At 38.4% G+C, this 20,172-nt stretch overlaps 1 protein-coding gene across 1 annotated transcript; it reads right to left on the bottom strand.

Moving 5' to 3' along the window:
* Nucleotides 1–1,210: 1,210 nt before the first annotated feature.
* RECQL (RecQ like helicase) lies at nt 1,211–20,140 on the bottom strand. The gene is given in 20 exon segments (XM_040565825.1): nt 1,211–1,882; nt 2,082–2,211; nt 3,077–3,296; nt 4,863–4,954; nt 5,729–5,867; nt 7,489–7,606; nt 7,692–7,840; nt 9,065–9,157; nt 9,711–9,858; nt 10,068–10,075; nt 11,075–11,273; nt 12,865–12,893; nt 12,896–12,995; nt 13,862–13,889; nt 13,891–13,921; nt 13,924–14,037; nt 15,931–16,128; nt 18,207–18,276; nt 19,201–19,355; nt 20,016–20,140. Coding segments are annotated over 18 exon segments (2,001 nt in total). The 5' UTR covers nt 18,223–18,276; nt 19,201–19,355; nt 20,016–20,140; the 3' UTR covers nt 1,211–1,693.
* Between the last annotated feature and the right edge of the window lie 32 nt (nt 20,141–20,172).

The following is a 20,172-nucleotide window of genomic DNA, read 5'->3' as shown; positions in this document are numbered from 1 at the left end:
AGACTTTACCAGTTACCAAATACTCATGTTTTTTTTCCAAATTCATCAAGGTAAGAATAACTCAACAATTCTTTTTATCTTCTGTCCCTTTGCACGTACTATATCAAGGTCTTCCGATGTTCAACTTTAGGCCCAGAAAACATTCAATGTGGAATTCAGTTTTCCTGCCTCCCTCCTTGCAAACATCCCTCCTGTCTTCAAAAAGGAGGATCTCCAGAATGTGCCAGTCAGCATCACCTTAGCAAAGCATGCTGATCAACCCAACTGACTGAGCTAACTGCCCATGCAAATACAGGGATAGCAATTGATGATGGATACCTTGACTTCAGCAAGTCTCTTGACATGCTTTCTCATAATTTTCTCATTGCTAGAAACATCAGAGATACAGACTGGATAAACATACAACAAGGTAGGAAGAAAGTTGCCTAGACCACTTGATTCACAGAACTGAGACTGGTGGTACAAAGTCCAACTGGTCGCTGTTTACTAGTTAAAATTTAGGGTCATTAACAATCTGGATACTGGGATGGGTGTACTCCAGCCAGGCTGCAGATGATGCCAAAGCTGGGGGACCTGCTGCTGCACTGGAAGGCAGGGCTGCTGCTGTACAGAGAGACCTAGGCAGGCTGGACACATGGGCTGACAGGGAACCTTAAAGACAAAAGCGAAATCCTGCACCTGTGATGGAGTAGCACCAAGCAATGGTACAGGCCAGAGCCTGACTGGTTAGAAAGCCGCTTTGTGGTAAAGGACCAAAGCTCTCAGTAGGTAACAAACTGAACGTGAAGCATCTGTGCTGCAAAGGCACATTGCTAACAACTGCACAGTAGACTACATTTACCAAGAATGTAAGCAGCAGTTTGATGGATGCGACTCTTACTTGTGAGATGATAGCTACAGTGCTGGGTTCATTTTTGGACTTCCCCCTAAAAGAAACTGATACACACTATTGAGTCCAGCAGAGGGCTGCAAAGCTTTCCAGGGACTTGGGGAGAGAAGCTGAGATAACTGGATTTGTTCCAGATTAAGAAGAGAAAAAAAGCTGAAGTGGAAGGGGATCGTTGTCTTGAACTACCTAATGGAAGAGCATAGCAGCAATGGGGCCAGACTCTTCTCAGAAGAGCACAGTGATAGGACATGAGGCAAAAGGCAAGCTGCAATACAGGAAGTAACCATTAGCTCTAAGAAATTTCCTTTATTCTTTTTTTGGCATGAAGCTGCTCAAACACCAGAGCAGGTTCTGAGAGAGGCTGCAAAGTCTCCATTCATGGGGATAATCAAAACTCAACTGGACGCAGCCCTGAGCACACTGTTCTGACTGGACCCACTTTGAGCAGGAGGCTGGATTAGATTTCTGGAAGTCCCTTCCAACATGTGACTCTGCAATATTTACTATAGTAGTTTCTATACACTAGACTTCCAAAAGAGTTAATAAAGGCAACACAATAATTACTTACAGTTTGTAGTCATTGCTGTATCGTAAGATGCACACAATTATTTTGATATCAAGCAATTTTCCCTTAACCACAAGACTTTCGCTAGACTTGAGGATTTTAAAGATCCTTGTTTAAATTAAATTTTAAATTTAATTTTAAAAGCACACAAAATACCATTACTAAAACACAAATTGAGCTTACACACTGGATTGTCTATGGAGAGGCAAACATGAGATCCTAAATGTCAACTGTACGACTCAGTCAAGAACTACTGGCTGGTCACGTCCACCTGCTTGAAGCTTAAACTTCTTTGCTTTTAAGTTAGATCCACAGTTATGCCGCTTACGTTCTTGTGGCTTCTTCACTGCTGAATCTTGGACAGTCTCTGAAATAGTCTGAGCATTTTCACTACTTCCTTTTGAAGCTGAAGACTCAGATGGTTTATTCTGTAAGTTATAAACAATTCTATTAAAATTCTAACATTGGTTTTCTTTCTTAGTGTTCCCATGCAAAAGAGAAGATGATGTCTATTTCAAATTCCATTGATTGTATTATTATACAAAATAAATTGAACAGGTGCCAACCTCTTAAAATAAACTCTAATGGAAAGGTATACATATAGCAAGTTGGTACAGATATAATTACCCTGTGAACACTCTTCTTGTTTGTTGTCCCTTGTATTGTGATGTGGTGAGCCTCATTTTTCAGCAGTCCCGCTTTTGGTCCTATCTTCAGGTAGGATATTGTAGCAAATGCCGTGAAGCTGAAGTCTTCCCTGTATAAATTAAATCAGTTTTATACAGAACATTGAGAACAAAGTCAGGATAGAGCATGCAAGTAAAAAACGGGACACGTATGGTAACCCTTCTGATTGATGTTCCAAACAGCAGCTTGATTCTGCCTTACCTAGCCAAGCGGATAGTCACTTGATTTAGAGTGAATCTGGTCAATGCTTAGCATAGTTTAATTTGTGGACTTTTATACATATGCACACACACGCACATCTCAGTCTTCTGGAATACATGCAGGAAAATGAGGAAAAATGTAATCGGTCATCTGCTCACTCTCTCTAGAGTATAAAAAGTCAGCTGCATAAAAGGATGCAAAAAAATCTAGTCAAAGAATAAAGGGATTAAATGTTTGATTTGTGCATATTCTTGGAATTTTCTGAAACTATATGAAAAAAAAACGTATGACAGAAAACTAGATTACACAAGAAGCACTGCTGTTATTTTCGCTATGTTTTCTTAAAATTTCTGAATACCACTCTCCACATTAGCCAGCCTGTCCTGACTTAAACTCTATATGGGCAATCCCATTTGCTTTGCTTATCCATGGCATGTAAATAATATTCAGTATAAATAGCAGACTTCTCTGGAATGAAGCTTCCTGCAGACTTCTAACTGCAGAAGACCCCAACTTTTTAAAACTGTGAGAGATGCAGTGTTTCGAGTATTCCTACAATTCTATTTTAACATTTTCATGTAGAAATACAGTAGTTTTTATTTTTTAAAAATACATTAAACACTTCTGAATACAAGACTACGGAATATATCCATTAATATTGTAGCGAAACAACATGGCAATAAAGAAAAATGACTACTAGTTGTTCAAGAAGAAAGGAGTACTGCTATACATACCTCAGATACTGCTGCAGCAGTAAATGGGCAACGATTCTCTCCAGTTCCTCTCGAGGGAGCTTTGGTGGAGTAACTTCAGCCACCCTTAATTTTGATACACCTTTCCCAGACCATGCATCAACTAACTTCAGTGGAGTGAGTTTCTCACTCATGTTTTCAGCTTGCTCAAGTATCTTGATTAGATCCCTGCAGTACCCTGTGATATCCATTTTCTCAAGTGCTACAAGTAAAAATGACATAATATTACATTGTAAGTCATCACATATAGTTATTTAGATAGGATCCATATGTACATTAGGTGTGTATGTATATATAAGCACTTTTACATGTATAGATAAATCTTTCTGTATATGTATATATGTGCCATGTAATACCAATGCTTTCAGTGTTTTTTTTGTTTGTTTTTTAAACTGTAACTTAACAAATGGAGCTGTAACTTTTCATCTGTCCAAGTAGGATATACTTGCAGTGAAATTTACATTTATCTTTCTACTTTGTTATTAAAACACTTGCAAGCATGTTTACAGGTTTATATTACAAATGTTTACATTACAAACTGCCAATTATTTCAAAGAAACACTTCCAAAACATAATATTTGTACAGTAGCTACTATATTATTCTGCAACTGGATTCATTTTTCTCACCCATAATACTTATTATGGAAAGATCAGAGGTCAAAGAAAAACTGAGGAACATACGCAAGGCATTTCTTCTCTCAAAAACACTAACTGACAAAATAAGAGAGAAAAAATGTCACTACACAGATTATCTTCATAATGAATAATTATTACACAGCAGTAACACACGTATCCAAGCAGAACATAATGATCATGCTTCTACTGCATGATCAGATCATGGCACAGAATTACCCCAAATACCTTCCTCCAATAATAAGAATTAACTACTGAAAAGCCAGTACTACTCCTAGGTTTCCTCAGACCTCACTTATCTGTCAAGAGACCCTGATGGTAAACCAGCAGAACAGGCCATATTTCAACTATACTTCGCTACATTGCACCTTTAAGTCTTGGGTACAAGCCAGATCCATACTTTCTTCAACCTCTGAGCCAGGTATAAATTTCACCTATGCCTTGATTTTGCCAAACAACTTTATTATATAGATAGAACTTTATAATGCAAAAAAAAGTTAAACATCTTTGTTTTGTCCACTTTACCTCCAAAAAGCATACAAGAAAAAAGAAAATGTAATTCCCCAGGATGCCTGTGGGCAAAACGGAAGAACTTGTGTTCGATAATTGCATTCTACTGAAATCATCCTCTTCTACCATGCAGACTAGTTTGTTTCAGCTCCTCTCCCAAATTCCATGCATATCTGGCCCATATGCCTTCCCTCTTATAATCCTAACTTTCTTCTAAAGGAAGAGCACATGCTAGACAGATGTTGTGCCGTTAGAGCTAGCACACAGAAAAACCCTGAATTAGTGTGCTCAGTGCACACAAGCATCACATGCACACTCCTGACAAATGCAGGACTCATGAGCACGCAGCACTGAAATCCTTTGATATTTTACTGCTAAGTCTGAAAGATATCAAGTGTTTGGCATCATGCAAAAAGCCAATCTAGGAGGTATCCTGCTAAACACCCTGTATTGAGCAACACTAAATCACTGTAAACTGATGTTCATGACAGAAGTTGCACCTTGGAAACAGGCAGTATCTTAAACACACTTTACAGAAGTTGCTTACAGTTGGTTTAAACTAGATTATTTTTAAGCTAACCTTTTCCATGTTCTCTCTCCTCGTTTGTAAATACGATTTACTTACAGTTTTCTCTGCAGCAGTTATCACACATTCTGTTGCAGTGTGCAGAATCCCATACTTCATCAAAATGATGGGCTATGAGGACCCGGCGACACCTGAAAGAACAGAATAGCAAGAAGGGGCTATGGAAGATAAATTTACACACCTATGTTACGAATCATGAAAATGGCAAAAGTTCCTCTGGTTCAGCTTGTATCTCAAAACAAGCATAAAGAATTGTCTCAGGAAAATCAGAAGACAAATAGTGCAACATAGTATCCCTGTCAGTCATGCTAACAGGAGTAATCAATAGCTTTCAGTAATAGTAAATACTGCACTGGGGACAGTTCTGTTAAAGCAGAAAAGTAAGTATGATCTGCAATTCCAGTAGAATGAAAAAAATCTTCATAACAAACTGATTCTTAGAATGAGACCAACAAAGGCTGCGTTGAATGCATGAATCGTCTATAACACAGAAGTGTTTTCCATGACGTATTCAATACAGCTCAGTATAGCAGATAAAGCATTAAACACATCTGGATTCCTCTGCAGCCATCAAACACTGTTACCTTAGAGTAAAAAACACAGTGTTCCAGTACTTGCTCTGAATGGGATTTGAAATCCAAACACTGTTTGTTGACAGATATTTTATGTCAATGTAACAGCTTCCAGAACATTATCCTGAAGCTGACAAGCAACACATCAACATTGAGTTGTGTGTAAGAGTACACATAGTAGGCAGCCAAACTACAAACCCCAAAACTCAAGACTCTGTTACAAAGGCAGTGTTTCTACACCGTGCTGTCTGTTTGTTGTTAAATAGCCTTAAAAACAAACTACAAAATTAGCCTATTTAAAACCTAAGCAACCTAGCCACTATAGTAACTTACTTGCTTGCATTCTGGCAGTAAGACACCATATCGTACAGCTTCTCTTGCCCTACATTTTCCATCACTACCATTGAGCTGATTCTGAATATATCTCCAAAACCATAATACAAAATGCAGTCAGCTTTTTGGTCATCCCTACCTGAAATGCATTAAAACAAACACAAAATGTAGAGTTTAAGCATCTTCTGGTACAAATTCCACTCTTATCTGCATTGGCTTCTGCAGCCCCCATAGAGTACACCACTGTAACAGACTATCAAGCATAATATATCAGCCAACAGAACATAGCATGATACAGACTAGAAATAAAATATATTTAGAACAGTCTTCTACAACTACAGACTCAAGCAAACTAAAAATAGTACACAAAGATTCAGATTCTTAAACGACTGAAATATAGTATTACTGTAACACTGAAAATCAATGCAATCACCATTTCCTCACCCTACATCTCTTGGAAAATTCTATCCAAATATATATTGAAGCCTAATTCATACTTGATTAAAAGACACTGTGACCTTCAAATATCTCATTATGTATTCATGATAACAAATGAAGAGAGACTTATTTATGATTTGACAAAATACTCAATTTAAAACTAACTGTGCCTTCTATAGCTGAACTTAGATCATCTCTTCCTTCCTGTTGGCCACCCCTCCTGATGATGTGATGGGTGCCCTCCTAATGTTTGCAAGATCCAGAGAGCTGAGAAGGCCTGAAGAACAAACACTTTCTAGAAGTTTAACATAAAACAGAAAGGAACTACTTCACTTGGATAGGTAGTTGGAGGAAAAAGGCAAGTTTCATAAGCTAAGTGATACTTAGTGCTTAATGACCCTCCACTCCCTGCAGAAGAATCCCATTTAAATAAAATTATGTAAAAAGGAAGCAGATAAAAGCTTGTTGAAATCACCCTAAGTTGATAAACACTGTGAAATAACTATTTAGCACCTGTAAGACCACTGCCTCACCTATATCTACACTTCCTGTTACGTCCAGCACTATCTAAAAGTAACCAGATTCTAGTGCAAGCATATACAAACTCCCATAAACTTTGACGGCTTTTATATTTCTTTATCCAACATTGAAGCCAAGTTCTATCATAGAAGCAGAGTTAACATCTCAACCAATTGCCCTTCTTGGTCCTTACAAGGCTTTCTTTCACATATCTGTCTTTGAAAAAATAAGAGTGAGCACAAGCTAAAAAAAAAAAAATAAATAAAAATCGAACATCCAACAACAACAAAAAACACATTTTTTTTTTTTAAAGCTACACCAGCTGTTTAGTGCTGATATACACTGGTCAACCCTTAAAATTCTAACCCCCAGGCTCCCCATCCCACCTGTATTTCTGTGGCCAGTAAAATTCAGAGAGATCATATACCATCTAGAGAAAATCTGAGCAGATTATGCATCCCGGTTGCTATGCAAAGAAAACAATATCCTTTCTGTGACAAATCTAATCAATGTCACATCAGGGAATTATTCTGGTATGCCACAGATGCCACAAAAATCAAGTAATCCCAAAAATGCTGAGTAAAGGGCTAGATATTCAGTTATTTTTGCTACACTACAGTGCAGAGGCCTCAGACCATGAATGGTTTTTGTATCTGCTTTAAAGACTCTAAGTAGAGGCACAGTGGCATTATACACTTTGTAGCCCAACTCACAGACATGCACATGTATCTGAAATGAAAGAACAATTTTACTGGTTAAATAGATGTCAGCTGATGCTTTGCAAATGCTGTTTACTACAATACCTGCACGTCCGCTCTCTTGGTAGTAGTTCTCCATTGACTTGCTCATGGAATGATGAATTACAAACCTCACATCGGGTTTATCAATTCCCATGCCAAAAGCAACAGTTGCCACTACAACCTGAAATAAGATTAAGAAACCATCAAGGTACTAAAACACAATTTGTTTAAATGAGACAGAAGTCTGTGAAAAGTATCTACTTAACCTGGATTTGATTTGCTGCCCATCCTTTATGAACTTTGGTCTTATATTTAGCATCCATATTTGCATGGTAAGTCCCTGCCTTGATTCCCAGTTTCTGCAAACTCATAGTAACTTGCTCAGAGTCCTTCTGAGAAAAGCAGTACACTATTCCTGCACAAAAGCGAAAGATGCCTTATTGTAATGTCTTCAAAAATATTAAAAAACAACGACAACAAAACAATCCCCAATACTTAAGGAGAAAAAAATTTAAAAAAAAAATTAAATAAAAATCAGTAAGTGGTCCTCATGCCTATTCACATGTGGTATTGGTAGCCATGAATGGAATTTAAATAATCAATTTGAAAAAGACAAAATAGGCAAAAGGTAATATTCAAGTCCTCCTAACAGGCTTCCTACACTATGCAAAAAGTGGCTTTCTTATCTTTTAGGGTTTTCTCCTACTGCAGAGAAAAAGAGTTCAGTCTCCAGCTTTGGCTTGTAGACTGAAGAGAAAATATGGATGCCAATCTGCATAATCATGGCAGTATTCTATCAATGTTCAAGGTAGACAATGCTTGTTAGTGCATGTAAAGTGGTCCCTTTATTAAAGGGGTCCATCATGTCCCTCATGACATCTGAGATCTCACGTGAGATGTTTCAGATGAACTTCAGGTGTTCTCAGTTAAATCAACTTTTGTCATTAGTCAGTTTGGGCTAAGTCTACAATTACACACAAAGCCATGCAGTTTGTAATAATTTCAGTGCAGTTCTGTACACAGGGAGTTGCCCATTACAGCCACAGAGTTCTACAGCAGAGACAGGGACTGACTGCTGCTCCAGAAAACTGGGTCCTGTTGCCTTTGTAATATGACTGTCCTCTTGATTTGCAGTACATAATTCTACTGGATGCATAAAGTCCAGCTTTTACAGTTCTACCTTCATCACAGAAGCACAATTCACCCCATCATCCATCCATCCCGGGCACTGAGTAATACATTAATTTTATGATCAAATATGAAAAAGAACTGTTAAAGGTATTAAGTACACTAACACAGATACTATATGGGAATGAAGTAAGAACATACAGAACTTTTTTGAGACTTGTTTTTACTGTCTTAAAAATTGCTATTATTCTTACCCATGTAAACATTGTCCTACATAAGTCAACATTATATTTAATACTTCAGAAGATACAAGTAAACAGTAAAGAATGAAAATATTAATTACTCAAGGTAGGGATCTTATTAAGTTTCATCTCTTTTAACGTTGACTGTTCAATGTAAGGGGAAAGTGGAATTTCTCTATATGTTTCTCCATATGTTTCTATATGATCATTTGAAGTCATTCCTATAATGCTGAAGATTATAAATAATAACATGCTTTTACACTGTTTACCTGAGAGCCCTTTGTATCTTCCGTTAATGACCTTAACAATGTCCTCAATGAAATCTTCATTACTTGAAGGTTTATGCCGAACCTCAAAGGAAAATACACACGTGTCAGAGAGTTCTTCAAGGTGGTAAACAATCTGTCAAACAATTCTATCACCCTACTTCTCCCAGTACAATAAATACAACTGCTCTGTCATTTAACCAAAATTACCATACTTTGATTATGAAGAGAAAGATTACATCTCAAAAGCCCATAGAAAAAAAGCCCACAAATTTTCCCACAAAGAACAGTGAAAGAAGATACAGCCAGACAGAAAATACAGTACAACACAATAATTCACACCTTTTGCAATGATATGACATACTTTCCAGTAGGTTGCAGCAGTCTGAGCCTGCTGCCCACCTCTCCCTGTACACAGCCCTATCTGTGAAGCCTTGCTCACAGAGAACTGGGCAGCCCACATTCCTATGCAGATGATTGCAAGTTCAGATCAAGTCATTAAACAACACCGTCATTAAGTTGCAAGCTATATATTATGAAAATGGGTAATTGGCAATCTATCCTGAAATTCATCAGCTGCAACTTACAGAAGATAACATGACTGTGATACAGTTCAACAAACAGGTAATAAGAACATACCTCATAGTAAGATTGGGCCGGTTGAAAGATGCAGTAAAAGTAATGCATTTCTGAACATGCAAAATTGTCTGAGCATCCTTTAAAACATGATTTGTAGCAGTTGCAGTTAACCCAATCAAGGGAGCATTGGGAAACTGTCTTTTCAAGATACCAAGGGACTGTAGTCTAAGCAAGAATACAAAAAGGGGAAAGAAAATGTCTTATCCCACAGATCCAAAGTTTAAAAAAAGATATTCATCTTGATAGTATTATATGGGATAATAATGCAATAAATGTTGCTGATATTACTATTACTGCTAGTTACCACAGAGCTAATTTATATATCCAACTGAAGTAATAAGAAGGTTGTACTTAACAAAATGATTACTTTCTCTTCTAATTGAATTTTATAGAAGTCACAATTCAAAAGGCAAAACTTTGAAATAGAACTTCTTAAAAATTATAAAAATTTAAGTCGCATTGCATTAACCAACATTCAGATTATTTTGCAGGTCTGTTTTTAAGAAGAGGGTTGTTTGTGTTTTTTTGTAAATACAGCTTTGATAAGAAACAAGCAATGTGGAATTTGAAAAAAATACTGAATAAAGACTATACTAAGGAAATATTTTAAAAGGCTCAGTGCTGACAATGTCTTGTTGCCTCCAAACAGAAATGCAGCCAGAGATACATATCTAAATTCCACATTGCCTGTTTCACTTGCACCAGCTCTTTGCTCAGACACATTTTTTTTTTTTTAAATCAAAACTGCAAAGGTTGACTTCACAGTTATTTTTGCACCAAATCAAAGTTTTTCTTTTAAAGGCAAAGAGACAGTAAGTTGGTTTTCTACAACTGACAAGTTAAGAAACAATCTGAAGCACCTTTTCTTTCCCCGAAAATCAAGGGCATTATTTCAAACTGCTTTAGAAGCAATTAAAATATATCACATGAATTTCCAAAGCATTATCATCACCTCTAATGCAGATATCTTATCAGATTATGAGCCTTGGCATCCTAGAATTAAATTCATTACCTCATCCAGAGTGCCAAAAGAGTGGTATAAAAAATTACCCATTTTTTTCCTGTAGCAGATTAAAGATGACTGTACTGGCTATATTACAGGAGGCAGCCAAAAACAGTTTCATTAGCAGCTTTTCAGGATACTGACAGCAAAATGTATAATGAAATTGCTGCAACTTGCATGAACTTAGCTCCTGGACAAGGACAGAGCCATTTGCAAATTAAAAGTCCATGAGCTAACACAGATTCTTGCCATACCTAAGTATGGAAGTACTTATTTAACACGTGAAGAAAGAACTTGGCTTTATTCCAGGCCTAACTTAGTATTTATTGATGCCTGAATAACACTGCAAACTGGATTACTAATGAGCATACCAGGCCTGAAGTCATGGCCCCACTGACTACAACAGTGGACCTCATCTACAGCAATGTGAGCAAGACACCCCGCTTGGTAAGCTTTCTCTAGCTTTGACATGAACATTTTGCTTTTTGCAATCTTCTCCGGGGTCACATAAATGAGCTTCAGTTGTGAATTTCTGTTTAGCATTTCAGTATGAACCCACTTCACATGTTCCTGTTCAAAACAAAAGGAGAAATCAGAGGCGAACAAACTAGCGCAACACACTGAAGTTGCTTACTGCTAAGATTCTTAAGAGGTTATTAACAATCCAAAGGGGGGGTGACTAACACAGACTGATAAACTGTTACATAGTATTTACTGCTACTGTAAGTCTTTGCAGCTGATCACTACATATAAAACATTCATTTTTATACTTGGAAAATTTGTTACAGAACTTTGAAAAAGCAAACTATTGAAAGTTTGTCTTTGTTTAGGCGTGTACTATCTGCATTTTCCCATTAAGCTATAACAAACCAAACAAACCTGTGGTACTACAAGTACCAACCGTAACTTCTATTACTGAATTTTCAAAGTGCTCTACCTCAAAGCTCACTCTAAGTTTGGCAAGTTGCATCAGGCCACTTCCCTACCAAACACGCTCTCATGTGCAATTTAATGACTACGGCCTCCTGTCAATCAAGAAAAAAAATATTTCACTATGAAAAGTAATTGACTAATAACAGACCGGGAAATACATTGCTTGCTGGTCTCAGGATCGGTTTACCATCCCAAAGTAAAATAAGTAAAAGCCCACATTCCTCACCATGTCACTACTAGATAATAATAATCACCTCCTCCAACCTTCTTTCAAATCTAGAAACTGAGTAAAAACATAGAATAAACACCAAACAAAGGTAGCTCACATCCTTTAAATAGCCCCACGAAATCTATTTATTCCCTGAAAGATGTTGGCTTAAATGTGTTCTTGTTATTAAAACAAGAAAACAAGAAATTTCCATGAGCCAGCAGTGTGCCCTGGTGGCCAAGAAGGCCAACGGGATCCTGGCATGCATTAAAAGGAGCGTGGCCAAGGGAGATGATCCTCCCCCTCTACTCTGCCCTGGTCAAGCCTCACCCGGAGTACTGTGCCCAGTTATGGGCTCCCCGGTACAAAAAAGACATGGATCTTCTGGAAAGAGTCCAGCAGAGGGCAACAAAGATGATACGGGGCCTGGAGCCATCTTCCCTATGAGGAAAGACTGAGAGACCTGGGTCTGTTCAGTCTTGAGAAGAGAAGACTGAGAGGGGATCTTATTAATGTTTACAAATATCTTAACTGTGGGAGACAGAGGGATATGGCCAACCTCTTTCCAGTGGTTTGTGGGGGCAGACAAGGGGCAATGGCCACAAAATGGATCACAGGAAGTTCCACACCAACATGCGAAAGAACTTCTTCACGGTGAGGGTGACAGAGCATTGGAACAGGCTGCCCAGGGAGGTTGTGCAGTCTCCTTCTCTGGAGATATTCAAGGCCCTTCTGGACGCCTACCTGGGCAGCCTGCTCTAGGGAACCTGCTTTGGCAGGGGGGTTGGACCCGATGGTCTCTCGAGGTCCCTTCCAACCCCTACAATTTTGCGATTCTGTAATGCTAAACTCGATCATGTTATCCATACCACAGCATATATCTGGCAAGATACTGTTGACAGAATGGCATTAGCTGCTAAAACCGTGCCATTCATTCAGCATTCATAAATAACATGAACAGAGGACCAGACACCAGCATGTATTTCATAAAAAGGCATCAAATTGGGCAGTTAATCATACCTTACTGCTTGAAGCATTTAATAAAGTGCAGAAATGCCAAGCTGTTCCAGAACCATGAGCTGATCTTCCATAAGTGATATCAAAGGACATATCACGAGTGTGAAACCTGTAACAATAAATTATTTGGGCATCTGAAGCATTGTTTGAATGTTGTCATCTCGAATACATTTTAAAAACAAGCAAATGAGAAAACTATTACATCAATCCTGTTCTGTAAGAACTGCGCAACAGGAGCTTAAACTTCACGCTTAGTAGCGGATTCCTCTCCTAGACAGATAAGAGAGCGACAGGTCACATAGGGATATATTTGATCAACTGCCTTTGACATGAACGTTCTCTTAGAATCCAGACCACAAAAAAAATTGTGCTGCAACAAAGTATAAGAACTAATATACAAAGCAAAGCAAGTTAGATTCACAGCTGTGTCATGAGATAACATAACTAAGCAATGCTACGTATTGGTAGGTTAGATCTTTCCAAGCAATTGATGGCTTATTTAAAAAAAAAAAAAAAAAAAAAAAAGGTTTGAAAACTACAACTGAATACTTGTTTTTACAAATGAATACACAGAGTGTCTCCCAAATAAAAAACTGGATCTAAAACTTCAGAATGGAACAGAAAATAACAGGTAACCATACTTCAATAATTTACAAGCTGTATATAGAATTAAGAGACAAGAAAAAACTAATGACAAAGTGTTACGTTTTTAAACACTAGGGAAACTTTTTAAAGTAATGACAGGAACCTAAATAAATTATTTAAATTTAAATCACATCTAAATGGCACATCTGTTTTAAAGGTGCTACTGCTCCTTAAATAAATTTAAAAAAACAAACAAAACAAGTATTGCCAGTAAATCTCTCCCTCAAATCTTCATTCTTCCCTCACCCCCCTATATTGTGATATCAGATTCCAATGTAACACGCATTCTTCAAATAGCTACAGAAGAGAGTAACTATATCAAATTGTTTATATATTGTTTCCTCCCTTTACATACATCAGAACAGACAGCTGGTACTGATAACAAAGGCTCTTCCACCACCTGTAGGCATGACCAGAATACATCCTTTCCTGCCATTACAGCATTTACTGTTTCAAGTTGCAAGGACCTGAACTTCTGGAGTTTAAACTTGCTCTGCAGTGCAGTTTTTATCTTCTCATACCATGGAAAATCTGTTAAGAAAAAAAAAAGTATTTTATAACTACTTTCTTAAAACATATGGAACAGTAATTTACATATACAATAACGAGATCTGAAAGTGATATAATTTCAAATATGTGAAAGTTTTCAAAGATTCAATAAGGGCACACACAAACTGAGTCTGTATAAACTGATTTCTAGAAGATATACCTTGGAAACCCTATGAAAATGTAAACACAATCCACCTCCAGACTAAAAGCTTTCATGCACATAAATGTGAACTAATATTAAGAACTCATAAGTAGATGAAGGACTTTAAAGTGCTAACGATCTAGTCAATTGATTAGTCGAAATTAAATGGAAATGAGAAACACACTCTGAAAATAATAATTAAAAAAAAAAAAAACAGACAAAAACTCCTACAGCAGCCTTACTATTAAATTGCCCAAATGCTTCCTTCATACAAATGCAGCAATTACAAGTAGAATAATGAAGGCAGGGTTATCACTTGTTCCATATTCCAGAGATAATAAACATTTTAAAAAAAGGGGGGTGGTGGCAATCACCCAAAATAATAATGCGTTTATAACAGTTTTATTCTTTTTCCCTAAAAAGAGTTACAGACATGCACCATTTTAAGAGATAATACTTTCAAAACTTGAATTTCAGATGCACCAGGACGCATATTAACCATTTTCTTATTAATAAAATAAAGCTACAGAAAAACTGTGGGAATTCCAGTCCCCACTTCAAGCATGCAAGAATTAACTCTGGGACATGAGGTGGCATAGCTTCCTAATTTACAGAGATCACAGCTAAGTTCCAAAGTTCTCTGAAAACAAGAAAAGCTTCCCAATGATTTCAGCAAGCTTTATACTGAGACCAAATTTAGCTGTACTTCTATTCTATATGTAAATATGCAGCATCTGATTAAAATAGGTGTTAGGTTTTTAAGCTTAGGAGGAGAGAACAAGGCACAAAGACACCCAAACATATCAATTTCTTCAATAGCAGTGATTTGCAATTATGAAGTATCAATATGCGCATAATGTTTTACCAAACCTGGACAAATATAGGTTAGGCTACAAAATCAATTTCATTTAAAAACAAAACAAACCACAAAACAAAAAAAAAAAAAACACAAGCTACATACAATAGATACAGGCAGGCACACTAACCAATGCACTTCCAATTACACGTAAGTAAAAGAGGAGGAAAATAATAATAAAAGATCTAAATTGAATTTGCCAGGAATAACACAGTCAAGACCCACCAGCTATCTAGGACTTTCAGTTAATGTTTAATTTTAAAGATGGCACTTCCAAAAGAAGAGCAGTCCTCACACCACCATGGGACACTTGTAAGTTGGACCAACTCTACTGTAATAACGTATGCTACATGACTCTCAGCAGTCAGCATCCATCTGATTTGCATCATTAGGTAAAATGGTGGGGCTAAAATAACCCACAGGAGAAACCACGCATTGAAGCAAGAAAAAACAGAGAGACAGTGCAAAGTATCTTCAGGAGTGCAAGACTTATTAACAAATCCTGAAAATATCCAGACTAATTATTCCGTGATTATTTTTGATCTAAAAATAAGTATTGCAATACATGCAGATTTACTCTTGGATTCTTTTAGCAACTCCAATCAAGCTGTGACTTTGCAGCAAGAAAAGAATAAAAGTAGTTATAACAGGCCATTCTTGTCATAATTCTGTCCATAAGAACTCAGATTAGTATTAAGAAATGTCCAGGGAGGTAAGTACAAATATTAACCCATGTAATTAAGATGGCAGGCCACCCAGCTGAACAAAATGAAATGGAACAATATCATTATCCAAACAAAACTCTGTATGAACACATTTTTCCCATACATAATTAGATTAACTCTGTGCTAGAATATTTGAATTTGACTATTCAAACCTTTTTTGTTCCACGCTTCAGCTGAGGTTTCAGTTTCTTTACTTCCCCCTGCCTCCAAGTCTTCTGAGGACTTCTTTATCAGCCCTTTTAACATTGTCTTCTTCTGAACGAGTTCTTGCTGTTTATCCAGAAGCTCCTGAATCTGCATCTCCACTGCCTGCAGCTCATTTTCAATTGAAAGTAATTCCTCCTCTAGCACTGAAGAGAAAACAGGGTGAAGGCAAAACAGTGACTACTAATCACAGTTCTGAAGGGCATTGTGTTTCACGTGTTGATCAAGAATAACTGAAATTAAAAATAAACAGCATCTAGAGAAAAGACAGCATGATAGGCCTACCAGTTAAGTTTACACCATCTTAATCTTTGTACGTACCATGTAAAAATACTTAGCAAGGCTTAACAACATACGTGATTTTATATGACCTATTAATTTAAGAAATATACTCTATGTTGTCATTTCCAATACAGTGTATGAGAGATATGCAACATAACTAATAGAGAAAAAAATCACCTCAACCTAGTTTCTCAGAAACTCTGAGAAACTCTCTGGTGTCTCACAAGAGAAATGCTTGCCATTATCTTCTTTTCTGCAGATTTATATTGAGCAATGAAAAGCAAATTGCATCTGCCTGATATTAAAGCTGAAAGAGCTTCAATGAGCACAAAAGCAGTACTCCAGCCATCCAGCCATTTGCAATGTGAGCACAATGTTAGCACATGTTTATCAGAAAGCATTTACATGTAAGAATCAACATTAAACTCAGCAAGCAAAGGTTTTCTGAAGATGGAAATAGGGTAATAGCAGAAAGCTCTATTTCTTGCATCCAGATCTCCCTTCTTATGCAGTACCAGAGCATTTGCTAAATGTCAAGGTTTGAACATGGAGGACAAAAGCTTTTACAAACACACACTGTTCAAATCGGAAAAAGCTGAAGCAAACACTCCCCAAAAGGCTGACTTACATAAGTGAATCCTTGGCATGGATTTGCCTTTTTACATCCTTATGTGCATCTGTGTGAATTATGGATTGTTTCTAGAACTCAGGCCCCCAGGTTCACAAAAGTAATTAACATTTAACGCATACCACCACTTCCGAGACAGGTTAGCAAAGCATAAGAAATGTCTTTTCTTTTTTTTCCCTCCAAAATAACTGGGTTTGGCCAAAACATAGCAGATACGATAATTTGCTTATGGGAGTAAAATGATTCATATGGAAAAAGATATCCTCATTATAAATGGCACAAAATGGGGATACTTGTCTTCCAAAATGCCCACTTTTATTCAGCAGGAATGAGTTGAAAATGTCTTAAAATATGAAACATACTGTCAAAGCACTGAAAGCCAAGTCATTTGGCCAGATAACCTACTTACATTTTAGTTTTTAATCCAAGAAACAAAAAGTGATTCAGTTCAAAAAAAAAAAAAGAAAATGCAGGAGGATTGAACCAGGTGATCTTTAAAGGTCCCTTCCAACCCAAACCATTCTACTGTCTTATGAAAAGACCTTTTTCTTCACATCTGAAGCATAGAATCACAGAATGGCTCAGGTTGGAATGGATCTTAAAGATCACCCAGTTGCAACCCCCCTGCCATGGGCAGGGATGCCACCCACTAGATCAGGTTGCCCAGGGCCTCATCCAGCCTGGCCTTGAACACCTCCAGGGATGGGGCATCCACAGCTTCTCTGGGCAACCTGTGCCAGTGCCTCACCACCCTCTGAGAGAAGAATTTCCTTCTAACCTCTAACCTAAATCTCCCCTCTTTCAGTTTAAAACCATTCCCCCTTGTCCTATCATTATCTACCCAAGTAAAGAGTCCCTATCCATCCTTTTTATAAGACCCCTTTAAGTACTGAAAGGCTGCGATGAAGTCACCCTTCTCTTCTGTAGGCTGAACATCCCCAGCTCTCCCAGCCTATCTTTGTAGGAGAGGTGCTCCAGCCCCTTGATCATCTTTGTGTCCCTCCTCTGGACCCATTCTAAAAGCTCCGCATCCTTCTTGTGCTGGGGGCTCCAGACCTGGATGCAGCACTCCATGGGGCCTCACAAGGGCAGAGCAGAAGGGGACAATCACCTCCCTTGACCTGCTGGCCACTCCTCTTTTGATGCAGCCCAGAATGCAGTCGGCCTTCTGGGCAATGTGTAACAACATAGAGCTGACACACTCCTTTCTGCATACATTAAATTCATATAAAGAACAATGAAGAACATCACGTGATCGAGTCTGTTAGTCAAAAGACAGCAAAATGATCATACTGAATACTAATTTTGGATTACCTGCAACAGCTGCCATCTCTGGAGATTACAGAAGGCTATCCTCAGGAGAATTTGCTTAACCAAACTGTCACTAATAATAAAGAAAAAAAAATCATTACTAATCTTTCTAAACTTAGAACAAATTTACTGCAAGAAATTTTTCATTAATATATAAGGTGTTAGTATAACAGGTTAAGTATAGGTTCATTTAATCTGCCAATAATATTACCCAACTACGTGACAACACACTTTTTTCCCTTCTGCAAAAGAGACAGATATGAAGTCATAAACAGATCCTAAGGCTACACAGAGCTTACCAGCCTTCCAATGAAACCATGTGAATTTTGACCAAGACTTAAATTTTACAAAACACTCTCTCTTCCTTCGTAATAGATGAATGGTGTAATATAGACCAGTCATTGACCTACCTTAGGCCTACCTTTTTTTGGTCTCTTCAACAACTACTTTACAGAGAAATCAGAACAATTACATTCTGTCCATTAGAAAAGTATCCACCATAATACCTGGAGGATACTCACGCAGAAAAAGTGAAAGGGAGCAAATTCAATGGACCTGCACTAGAAGCTGATCCTACTGTATCCTACCTATTTTACTGTGTTCCTACAAATGGTGGAAAAATACATACATAAACAAAGACTATGCAAATAAAGGACCAAATTTGTCAGAAGAATTTGTATGCAAAACTAAGTCCCACACTTCAGACAGAAGTTGATAGGATAATTCAGCAGTTTCCATGTCACCCATGAAATCTGAGTTACGGTCCTGTCTTTCCACCACCTGCCACTTACACAAAAGCATCTGGAAATGTTCGCCTTTCCAAAATACAGAGCAGGGAGGGACACAAAGAAAATCAGTAGCTACAGAACTGACAAACTGCAAATGCAATACACTACTTCTGTTCCCCCCAAATAAACGCAATAGTCACAAATACCACCAGGCTGATAGCTCATAAGCCATTTTCTTATCCAAAGAGTGGGAAGCAAATTAAACTTACCTATAGAGGTTCTCCTCTATGGTGCTGAGGCTCTGTAAGCCTTTAGTTTAGATTCTGCCTCTAAAGAGGTAGCTCAACATACCTTCCAATTGATTATATAACAGCACTGCCAGCAAAGTCCTCATCTACCCTTTGACTCCTCAAAAATGCAGCTCCTAAGAAGCCGAATAAAGATGAACTCGTACCTTATGAGCCACAGGTGGACAAAAGCAAGTGAAAGCATTGTGCCCCTTAGGTAGTTTTACCCCACTGTACAAACAGCTGGTTACTACCACATCATCCCATTAGAGCTTTTCCTAAGTCACCCTGCGGCTCAGCATCCTGGGGCTGGGAGCTCCCTCACCCCCTTCCCTCCAGCCCCCGACTTGGAGCTCTGGGGTACCCCTGTGCAAGGGGCACGGTGCTCAGGGAACCCAGCCCATCATAGAATCAGTAGGGTTGGAAAAGACCTCCAGTACCATCTGGTCCAACCATCACCCTACCACCAATGTCACCCACTAAACCATGTCCCTAAGCACCAGGTCCAACCTTTCCTTAAACAACCCCAGGGACGTGACTCCACCACTTCACTGGGCAACCCGTTCCAATACCTGACTACTCCTTCTGAGAAGAAATGTCTTTTAATTTCCAACCTGAACCTCCCCGGTGCAACTTGAGGCCATTCCCTCTAGTCCATCGCCTTTACAACCGCGGAAGCGCCACTCACGCGACGGAGCAACAGGGCACAACCTGCAGGCAGCCCCAAAACCCCGGCGCGCACCCCATAAACCCCTGACTAAAGGATCAGATTTATTTCTTTTTAAAACCGAACCCACGTCACAGACCAGCACGCCGAGCGACCGTTCCCGGGTCCACCCTCACCTCCAGCCGCCCCCGACGGGGCTGCCTCGGTGCTTACGGCCGCAGCCCCGAAACAGCCCCAAAACGGCCCCAAAAGAGCCCAATACAGCCCCAAAACGTCCCCACCGGCTC

The sequence above is a fragment of the Cygnus olor genome, chromosome 1 (assembly GCF_009769625.2).
Source record: "Cygnus olor isolate bCygOlo1 chromosome 1, bCygOlo1.pri.v2, whole genome shotgun sequence".
In the NCBI taxonomy this organism is placed as follows: Eukaryota; Metazoa; Chordata; class Aves; order Anseriformes; family Anatidae; genus Cygnus; species Cygnus olor.
This window is presented reverse-complemented; position numbering and strand designations above follow the sequence as displayed.